The 11,493-nt window shown below is 39.2% G+C and overlaps 1 protein-coding gene and 1 long non-coding RNA gene across 2 annotated transcripts in view; both read left to right on the top strand.

Annotated features, from left to right (window-relative positions):
* The first annotated feature begins 827 nt into the window (after positions 1-827).
* LOC139028656 (uncharacterized) lies at positions 828-4,757 on the top strand. The gene is made up of 2 exons (XR_011480863.1): positions 828-950; positions 4,549-4,757. It is a non-coding gene; the product is annotated as an uncharacterized lncRNA (long non-coding RNA).
* A 1,787-nt stretch (positions 4,758-6,544) lies between these two features.
* tmem179ba (transmembrane protein 179Ba) overlaps positions 6,545-11,493 on the top strand; it is an 18,376-nt gene continuing 13,427 nt past the window's right edge. The window contains exon 1 of the mRNA XM_024008272.3: positions 6,545-6,885. Within this exon, the coding sequence (XP_023864040.1) occupies positions 6,778-6,885 (108 nt within the window). The 5' untranslated portion in view covers positions 6,545-6,777. The remainder of the gene's footprint in view (positions 6,886-11,493) is intronic.

Genomic DNA, 11,493 nt, shown 5'->3' with positions numbered 1-11,493 from the left:
ATTGCCTCCCAACCCCATTAGAATCCCACCCAGTCGACTACTTTTTTAAAATGGTGGAAAACCTCAACTGGCAATGTCCATGCTAAAACAGGTTATACCAAGTTTATCTCTGACTATATCGCTTTGAACCCAGATCTGGCTCTATTCCAGTCCAAAACCAAAAGATCTCTGGAAATGGCCCTCTATGTCAAATTCTTCTATACAATTCATTCATAATCGAATATGCTTTTTGTTTACTGTTACTATACTGTTGTTTTGTGTTGTTGTTGAGAGTAGATAAGTACATAAACACACATATGTAGTATGGTATATATGTGTATGTAGATGTTATGATATAGTGTTTATCTATATATATTGTGTGCTATGTATAGATGTGTATTTATGTATATGTTGTATATATAATGTGTATATATATGTGTATGTATGTTATATAATGTATGTACTGTATATGTGTGTAATGATTATGTGGTATGTATGCATATATGTGTACTGTTATATATTATATATGTCGTATAATATGTGTATGTATTGTGTTAATATATATAGTATATATATATGTGTGTGTGTGTGTGTGTATATAATATGTGTATATATATGTGGTATAGTGTTGTTATTGTGTATTATGTATGATATGTCAATGGTGTATGTATGTATATGTGTGTAGTATATGTTGATATATATAGTGTGTTATGTATGTATATGTGGATGTATATATATATATATGATGTATTGGTATATATATTGTATATATATATGTGTATGTATGTGTGTGTATATAATATATATATGAATATATACTAACTATAGTATTATATATTGTATGTATGTATGTGTATGTATATGTGTGTTATGATCTTTTATGTCTTGAGGTTTATATGAAATTGGTTAATCTGTGATGGCGCATTCCAGCGTTTTTAACATAGAAATAGACAATACTAGAATTGAGAATAGTAATTCTATTTCTATGGTTATTTATGTATTAGTTTTATACAGTATATTACAAGACTGTTTGCTCAACTTTTTTTGATGATTCTGATGCTATACACACTTTTTGAATGTTATGAACATAATCACTGTAAATAAATGAAAGGGTGAATAAAATGGGGGAACGAGTGATAAAAAAGGGATAAATAAAAAGGTTGATGATAAAATGGGGGCTGTAACAATGTTTTGCTGTTTTTTCCCCATGACAGGATGATGAACACACCTCTCTCTCTCTCTCTCTCTCTCTCTCTCTCTCTCTCTCTCTCTCTCTCTCATAGTGTGTGTGACCCTGTGTCAGGTGGTTAGACTTAGTTGTGGATTGAGCTGCTTAAAACATCCTGCCATAGGAGTATTAGTGTGTCGGCTACCAGACTGCAACACACATAGACTGTAACACACATAGGGAGACCTACACAGACTGCAACACACATAGGGAGACACATACAGACTGCAACACACATAGGGAGACACATACAGACTACAGACTGCAACACACATAGGGAGACACATACAGACTACAGACTGCAACACACATAGGGAGACACACAGACTGCAGACTGTATAGACTACAGACTGCAACACACATAGGGAGACACGCAGACTGTATAGACTACACAGACTGCAACACACATAGGGAGACATACACAGACTACAGACTGTATAGACTACACAGACTACAGACTGCAACACACATAGGGAGACATACAGACTGCAACACACACAGGTCTTGGTAGTCCAGATATGTATCCAACCCAGGACTAAATTGGTCTCTCTTATATCAGACCTTCTGTGGTCGCATGGCTTCCCAGAAGCTAGCACATAATGTACTGAGAACCATATGTTTTGTTAAGAGCTTGGTGAGAGAGTGTGTCCTATGGTTATTTTGCAGACAACTTTTCTCACAACTTTCTGGGAATGGAGCAGGATTTGTTGCTTGGCTTCGGGGACATTCTCAGGACATGAATGACAGGGCAACATTTTTGATTTCCGCCTAAATAGATATACCCAAACATAGTTATTTTTCATGAGAAGGTCATAAACAATAACTGGTAATGTTGCATATTGTAGTTTCAGAAAGTTCTGGAACTCACCTGTCTGGTAAAACATGTGCTATACATTCCTGATCTGTACTCACTTTTGAAGACACAAGTTCAAGTAAATAGTACAACTATAATGAAAATATGAAAAATCCTATATGATTTCAACAGAAGTGGAGCGATGGGGCTTGAAATGACTGCACTGCTTTCTAAATATAGTAAAAATCAAATTATAAATGACTTACTGTAAGATTTTACCTTTCTTATAACTGGCAAATATATATGATCAAATTTAGTGACGGAACAATATTGGCACCATTTTATATAGCTGACGACGGAGACTAAATGTCCCCACTGAGTGGTACAGAAACACTGTTCAAATCTGTGTCAACTCGTTGCAACTTCAGCTTTAAGTACAAAGTGATTTCTATCACGTTTGAGGTAAGACCCAGATGGAGACAGAGTTGAAGAAACAAAAGGTTTATTACTAACAACAGGAGCAGGCAAACGACACGTCAAGGCAGGCAGGGGTCAATAATCCAGAGAAGGTAAACAAGGTCTCAGGGTCAGGGCAGGCAGCGGTCAATAATCCTGTTAAGTGGGGTAAGGTACAGAACAGCAGGTAGTCTCAGGGTCAGGGCAGGCAGCGGTCNCAGCAGGTAGTCTCAGGGTCAGGGCAGGCAGCGGTCAATAATCCTGTTAAGTGGGGTAAGGTACAGAACAGCAGGTAGTCTCAGGGTCAGGGCAGAACGGTCAAAACCGGGAAGGACTAGAAAACAGGAGCAGGGAAAAACACTGGTAGATTTGACGAACAAAACGAAATGGCAACAGACAAACAGAGAACACAGTTATAAATACACAGGGGATAATGGGGAAGATGGGCGACACCTGGAGGGGGGGTGGAGACAATCACAAAGACAGGTGAAACAGATCAGGGAGTGACAGATTTTGTCTGTCTGTTACCAAGAGAAAGGGATCTTGTTTAAATTCGATTAAATTATTTTGATTTTTTTTTCATTTTAAAAGCTCTAAATTCGCATGAGAATATCACAGTGAGATGAAACTACAACTGTTGAATTCACTAGACTGTCATCTTCCTTCCATATGTCGTCTCCCAGCCTGGGCTCCGTCACTCAGAGGGAGAGTAAATCAATTATTTGTCTGGATAGGCCAGAAAATGTGACACGTCACTCGCTATGCAAATTTGGGTTCTGAAACCTGAGACTTTATGTCAGCTCCAATGACAGAGTGGTAGTGGAGAGCAGGTAGATGGGGCTTTCTGGCACTATAATGCACGGGACCCTACGACGTTCACAGAGCGCTTTTTACACCAAAAATGTCAGTCAGAACTGGTCCAAAACCAGTAAGTCCCAGATATAAGGGACTTAATATTGACAAATACAAAAAAAAAAAAACATTCCTGCTATTACTTCAACAGAACGTTTCCTAAAAGTTCAAACATTGTTACATTTAATTAACATTTTTGGTAATGTTCTAGGAACGTTCTCCAACTGGTTTGATATTGGGAAGGTTCTCATAGTTCAGAGAATGTTAAGAAACAACGGTCTTCTGTGGGAATTTCCATACTCCATACTTACTGCATAACGTTTCCTATAGGTTTCGTCATGGTTCTATTTAAAGTCATGTTCTCAAATTGTTCTGAGAATGTTAAGAAAACGTTCAGTAAAAAAAACAAAAGAAAACTTTAGTAACGTTCAGAGGACGTTCTAAGAATGATATTTAAAAACTCAGAACGTTAAGAAAACGTTCCATAAAAATAAAAAAAACAAGAAATGGTAAAGTAACGTTCAAAGAACGTTCTAATAATGTTATCTAAAAACATATACATTCCTTCCTCAGAATTAAAAAAAACGCTCTCTATCTTGTTAAAATTTCTACTGGCCCGGACATGGTGTAGTTTTTAAATGCACCGGGTTCCTGAAGAGCCTATAGTTCCATGTAGTCATGGCTCTGTGTAATACTGCGTTTCCCAGAGTCTGTTCTGCACTATGGGACTTTGAAGAAAGTCAATGTATTAAAACACGATGGTATTAAAAAGCGGCTCTATTCTTATTCTTTAGAATTGCATTATATTCATTGCATTCATTTTTTGTTTCTAAAGACTGTTATTTTGGAAAAACGTTTTTTTTACATCTCAAAATAGGATGCTGCCCCTTTAAGACAATTGTGTTCCAAACAAGATATATAGCTGGCTACAGTAGGCTAGCCGTTAGCCAAAACAAATGCTAAAGTGTATTTTGGTAAATGTATTCTTATCATATTGCTAGCATGTTCAATATTTAAGGTTTACTTTTGTAAATCACTTTCCCTAAAATAAATAATCTTAGCGAGTAAATTGGTGCTTATTTTTTATTTTTACGTATGTATCAACTTCTGTACTGTACTTAGTCGAGAAGTTGTAACGCGCAGGAGCGTAGTGGTGCTTGAATGAACGGCCAATCATATTGCTCAAATAGGAACAGCATGACTTTTCTGCGTGTCGTCATCAATGGTAGACTGACACAAGAGNATTCTATTAATTCTATTTCTATGGTTTATTATGTGATTAGTTTATACAGTATATTACAAGATCTGTGCCTCAACTTTTTTTTGATGATTTCTGATGCTATTACACACTTTTGATGTTATGACATAATCACTGTAATAAATGAAGGGTTGAATAAATGGGGGGAACGGAGTGATAAAAAGGGGAAAATAAAAGGATTGATGATAAAATGGGGTGTAACAATGTGTTTTTTCCCCATGACAGGATGATGAACACACCACTCTCTCTGTCTCTCTCTCTACCTCTCTTTCCCTCTATCCCTCCCTCTGTCTCTCTCTTTTCCTCCCTGTACCTCTCTGTCTCTCTCTTTTCCTCCCTCTCTCTCTCTCTCTCATAGTGTGTGACCCTGTGTCAGGTGGTTAGACTTAGTTGTGGATTGAGCTGCTTAAAACATCCTGCCATAGGAGTATTAGTGTGTCGGCTACCAGACTTCAACACACACAGACTGCAACACATATAGGGAGACACACAGACTGCAGACTGTATAGACTACACAGACTACAGACTGCAACCCACACAGGTCTTGGTATTCCAGATATGTATCCAACCCAGGACTAAATTGGTCTCTCTTATATCAGACCTTCTGTGGTCGCATGGCTTCCCAGAAGCTAGCACATAATGTTCGGAGAACCAACATAACGTTTTTTTACATCTCAAAATAGGATGCTGCCCCTTTAAGGCAATTGTGTTCCAAACAAGATATATAGCTGGCTACAGTAGGCTAGCCGTTAGCCAAAACAAATGCTAAAGTGTATTTTTGTAAATGTATTCTTGCAGATGATCAACAGTAGCTATCATATTGCTAGCATGTTCAATATTGAAGGTTTACTTTTGTAAATCACTTTCCCTAAAATAAATAAGCTTAGCGAGTAAATTGGTGCTTATTTTTTATTTTTACGTATGTATCAACTTCTGTACTGTACTTAGTCGAGAAGTTGTAACGCGCAGGAGCGTAGTGGCGCTTGAATGAACGGCCAATCATATTGCTCAAATAGGAACAGCATGACTTTTCTGCGTGTCGTCATCAATGGTAGACTGACACAAGAGCTAAATGTTAAACCGGAATGCAAAAATGGCCTGGCAAATGCTGTCTCGCCACATTCTGTTCGAAACAGTTCAGGGCTTATGGTATTTTAGCTTCCGTACGGGTGGCACAGTGTACAAAACATTCTAGGTTTAAATCACACTGATGCCATGTCACAATACAAAATAAATGTGTTTGCTGTGTTATAATGCTAAGAATCTCCAGTGTCCTATTTTGCTTGGATATATAGAAAAAAGTTACCCAAAACAAGCTTGCAACGTTATTGAAGCTTTATTAAAACACGTTTCGAAAAGAGAAAAAAACATAATTTCGTTCTAAGAGTTTAATATAACCGCTCAGTGAAAGCGTTCAAGGCATCAGAGATAAAATATTCTAGAACCTCTGCAACCTAAAAATAAAGGTTCCAGAAGAGGCGAAATGTTCACTTCTGTTCTCAAAACATAAAAAAAACGTTCCTTTTTAGGTGTCGGTAACGTAGGCCTCGTTCCCAAAACCAAGTAACCAAAAATATACGTTCCACAACTGTTTAACGAACAATTGTGTTAGGCTCAACCATTTTCTCAGGGCAAACTATTGGACCTTTAATTAATTGGACTGAAACAAAGTATAACTGATGCTCTCGCCTTCTCATTTGGTCCTCCTCTCTTCTGATGTCCTCTTCTTCTCCTGATGATCTCGTACTCTGCTTCTCATGCAGTGCTCTCCAATCCTAAGTTGGCTCTTCTTCTGCTCTGGCCCTCCTCGCCGATGATCTGCTCTCTGTCTCTGACGCTCCTCTCCACTCGTCCCTGAGCTTTCACTTCTCATACCTCTCTTCTCCAAAGTCTGTCATTACGTTCTCTCTTTCCCCCTTCCCCTTCCCCATCACACTCTCACCCCACCCCTTCATTTTTCTCTTAGCCAATATTGGGAATTGGGGTCTCCAACAATCCTCCATTGCGCATCTAGAAATACAATATATATTTCTCGATTTCTCCGGATGCATGCACCGGTGGTTTTCAACTGTGTCGAATGCGCGCTTCGGAGGGAGTTCCAGAACGCAGTTATAAACGGTTGGAGCGCGTCCCGTTTGTAGTCTAGTCAGTCAGGCGGTCTGTTAGATCCCGGAGAGAGAGAGAGAGGGAGAGGGCTTGAGTAGGGGACAAATGATGGCAATCGCGAAGATACCGTGGCTACTTCTCCTCGAGATGGGATTGTACGCCAGTTGTTTCGTTTGTGGAATCGTCACGGCAGCTTCTCTCACTATCACACAGGTAAAGAAAGTGAAAAACTTTTGTCTTCTCATGTTAACTTTGCAAACACTGGTAGGCTAATGTTGCCATACTGTTTCGACTGGCTGTCTGCCTTGGACTGACTTGTATGTCGCAGTTGTACAAGTTTACTTTGATTTACTTTCGAGCTGATTTTTCTTTCTTGGAATCACCAGATAAAATGAGTTTGACTGGGGGAGAATAGTAGCCTAATTTGACGTCTTATGATTGAATAAGCGTTTTGTACATTAGGGGAAAGTAGGACTCTGAAAGTGTATGAAACGGGTCATATGACCGACTGCCTCGCTGCTTTCTCCTAATGCTGTACCCGTTTCACCATCCTAATTCTGTACCAGAATGGGTACGTGAAAACCCACTTAAAGCCATATTAACGCTATATTCATTCAACCGAGGCAGGGCTTAAAGTGACAATATGTAACTTTTTTGGGGCGACCAAATTCACATATAAAATGTGAGTTATAAATTCATCATTCTACTTGAAAGCAAGTCAAATCAGCTGTAGTTCTGTTATATGTGTGCTATTTATATGCTTTACCCTTATTAAGTWTTGTTTTTYCGTCTTTAACTTTCGGTTTTGTACAACGTTGTACAACGTCTCTACACGAGACGATGTTATGTTCACGTAAACTGAAATTAGGCAAACTATTAAAAGAGTTTTAGCAACCAGGAAATGGTGGAGCGATTTCTGCATAGTGCAAGTTTAAGCTATTTCACCTAGTTCATGTTCAACCTACAATAGCCAACTGGCTACTTTCTATAGTGACACATGACCTCTCTTACAGCTTTCACTTGTTCCTGAAATATCAGTCCCGGGAAGTGTAGCTAAAGATGTGACACAGTCATGGCTGTGACTTGTGAGAGAGTGTAACTATAGTAACGTGGAACTAAAACCAAAGAGCTCTGATACAGACATGTAATCATGTGACCTGGCTGCGGTCTCCTGGTGTCAAATTATAAACCGCATGCTTTGAGTCAAAGAGCAAAATGACCGAGACAAAGATGACAGAGAGAGAGAGACAGAGAGAGAAATACTTGAATCAGTCATAGAGCCCATTGCCCTTTATGGTTGTGAGGTCTGGGGTCCGCTCACCAACCAAGATTTCACAAAATGGGGCAAACACCAAATTGAGACTCTGCATGCAGAATTCTGCAAAAATATCCTCCGTGTACAACGTAGAACACCAAATAATGCACGCTGAGCAGAATTAGGCCGATACCCACTAATTATCAAAATCCAGAAAAGAGACGTTAAATTCTACAACCACCTAAAAGGAAGCGATTCCCAAACCTTCCATAACAAAGCCATCACCTACAGAGAGATGAACCTGGAGAAGAGTCCCCTAAGCAAGCTGGTCCTAGGGCTCTGTTCACAAACACAAACACACCCCACAGAGCCCCAGCACAACAGCACAATTAGACCCAACCAAATCATGAGAAAACAAAAAGATAATTACTTGACACATTGGAAAGAATTAACAAAAAAACAGAGCAAACTAGAATGCATTTGGCCCTAAAACAAGAGTACACAGTGGCCAGAATACCTGACCACTGTGACTGACCCAAACTTAAAGGAAAGCTTTTGACTATGTACAGCCTCAGTGAGCATAGCCTTGCTATTGAGAAAGGCCGCCGTAGGCAGACATGGCTCTCAAGAGAAGACAGGCTATGTGCTCACTGCCCCACAAAATGAGGTGGAAACTGAGCTGCACTTCTAACCTCCTGCCAATGTATGACCATATGTTAGAGACACATAGTTTCCCTCAGATTTTACACAGATTCCCACAAAGAAAAAAAACAATTCAACAATTTGATAAACTCCATATCTACTGGGTGAAATTCCACAGTGTGCCATCACAGCAGCAAAGATTTGTGACCTGTTGTCACAGAAAGGGCAACCAGTGAAGAACAAAACAATCTGTAAATACAACCCATATTTATGCTTAGTTTTATTTTAACTTGTGTGCTTTGGCCATTTGTACATTGTTACAACACCTGTATAATATACTAATATGAACATTTGTGATGTCTTTATTGTTTGTGAAACTTCTGTATGTGTAATGTTTTACTGTTAATTTGTATTGTTTGTTTCGCTTTTGTGTATTGTCTACTCACTTGCTTTGGCAATGTTAACACATGTTTCCATGCCATAAACCCCTTGAATTTAATTGAATTGAATTGAGAGAGAAGACAAAGATACAAGAGAGAAGAAGCGAGAGAGAGACAGAAAGAGGACAAGAGAGTAGGCAGAAAGAAAGAGCAGAAGAGAGAGCAGAGAGAGAGGGGGGGGGGCCGTCAATTGGGTATGCTAGCTCAACACCAACAATTTAAAATAGGCTACTAAAATCATTCCAATCCCGATTAAAAGACAAATGTAGATTAACGGTATTAGAAGGACCTTCTTGACTTTAGGACCATGCAGACGCCTGGGAGCGGGAGGGAAGGCCATTTGTATGGCTGTCTTTATGGATAGCAGAGATCTTTATATAATCACSAGATGCTTATGTCTCTGCCCTAACAATATGAGTCATTGTTCCAAAGGCGGGAAGACATGCAACAATCATAGGTCCAAAATAAGCRKATAGAAACGCATTGGGTTTATTTTGGACAGAGTTTGATGAGAGTGAAACCTCTCGCTTCGCCTCTTCCTCTCTGTGGAAAGCATCGACACAGCTGCAGGGAATAGCGGGGYATTTTTCTCAACACATCTCAGAGGTAAACATGTCTATAGTAGATGGCTTTGGCTAGGTAAGTGCTGATTGACTTGACGTGAAAATAGTGGACTTAACGCCACTCCATGGCGAAGGAAGTTTATGATTTACTTCACTAACGGAGTGTAGCCGAGACAAGGCTTTTTAAAATCTAGCTCCAACTACATCGATTCGACCACAGTGGCGTGTATTCATGGATGCCAAGGGAAGACTTCCCCCAAAAATGTAGTCTGTTTCATAATTTCCCAAGTGGCTTTCTCAACGGAGAAATCAATCAGAGCGAGAGAAACAGCGCCCCTCTGTCTCGGTATGTGTAGCCCATGTATCTGATGCTGTCTGGCCAAAAAAGAGTATTACATGTTTGCATTTTGCCGCCCGTAGCTTTAAATTCAATAGTAAGGGAAGCGAGCTAGCATTTGGCCTCTCTTGATAATATTTTTTTTTATAATAGCCAATCAGCGTTGAGCTGAGCTGAGTGAGCTCAACTGTGATTGGTTCTGAAACCGCAACAACAACAAAAACATGTCAAGGGATGCCAGTTTGGATTTGGCTTCACACCAATCAAATCACACCAAAGCAAAATGTCATTGTTAGCTTCTCTATGTTGTTGTCCTACAGTAGCTAAGCAGCAGCTGAAAATCAAGGAGAATGGAAGGCCGACCCCCCCCCACAAAAACAAAGTAATACACTTTTTTGTCACTCAGTCCGGCTTTCAACTTACTCTTGAAAGTTGTAATGGTAGAATGCACAAGGTGACATTTCTATATTGGGTCGTGCATCATCAGTTCCTCTTGTCATGTCAGTCATTACAGACCTTACAGAGATATTTATAACTTGTCAGAAATGTCCAGATCAACTAGCCCATGTTAGCTAACGTTTTTTTAGCTAGGGTTTTTTAACCCATAGATATTGTTGTAATGTTTGAGTCAGTCAAATATCACATGAATACATATTAGGCATGGCAAAAATGTATAGAATTGCAAGAAAATTTGCTTTAAAACAGCAACATTTTCTTTGCACCACATGACAAAATGTTTAGAATTGCAAGAAAATAAGCTTTAAAACAGCAACATTTTCTCCGCCAACCAGAGGGGTTGTGAACAGTTTGTGTCGTGAACAGTGCTTGTCCCCATAGAAATAGACTTGGTGGGGCTTGAGTTGAAACGTTTTGGGGACCCCTGTGCTAAATGACTCAAATGTCAAAATGTAAAATGTAAGCCTATGACATTGCACTGCCATAGGCTTTCTCAAGCACGCTAAACTGCCGAGGTTACTGCCTGTTTGAAAAATATATGTTACATTATATAACTAGTTGATATTATGGTTTCGATAAACTAATCTTAAATGGCACTTGTTTTTTATTGACTGAATATATAATGTGGCAATTTAGAAATGAGGATTTCTTATCTGTAATGTTATGATAAATTAGGCATTGTTCCGCATTGTTGGCATATATGCCTATGTAACAGTATAACTTTACGGCGTCCCCTCGCCATGACCCGGGCGCGAACCAGGGACCTTCTGCACACATCAACAACAGTCAACCACGAAGCATCGTTACCCATCGCTCCACAAAGGTCGCGGCCCTTGCCGAGCCAGGGGAAACACTACTTCTAGGTTTCAGAGCAAGTGACGTAACTGATTGAAACGCTATTAGCGCCTACCCGCTAACTAGCTAGCCATTTCACATCCGTTACACCTAAATAATTGCACACAATTTTTTCTGGCATTGTGTTCTAAAAATATGTATTTTTTAAATTCCAGTACTCAAGTTCAATATAATTTATTATGGCAGAACCTACGAATAATTATTGTGTTCTGTTCATAAATATGGATTCGCCTTGTAAAGAAACAGTGTAGAATTGCATCAAATGGTAAAAAA

Source organism: Salvelinus sp. IW2-2015, linkage group LG2 (assembly GCF_002910315.2).
Source record: "Salvelinus sp. IW2-2015 linkage group LG2, ASM291031v2, whole genome shotgun sequence".
NCBI classification, from domain to species: domain Eukaryota; kingdom Metazoa; phylum Chordata; class Actinopteri; order Salmoniformes; family Salmonidae; genus Salvelinus; species Salvelinus sp. IW2-2015.
Note: the sequence above shows the minus strand (reverse complement) of the source record. Positions and strands in the feature narration are given on the sequence as shown.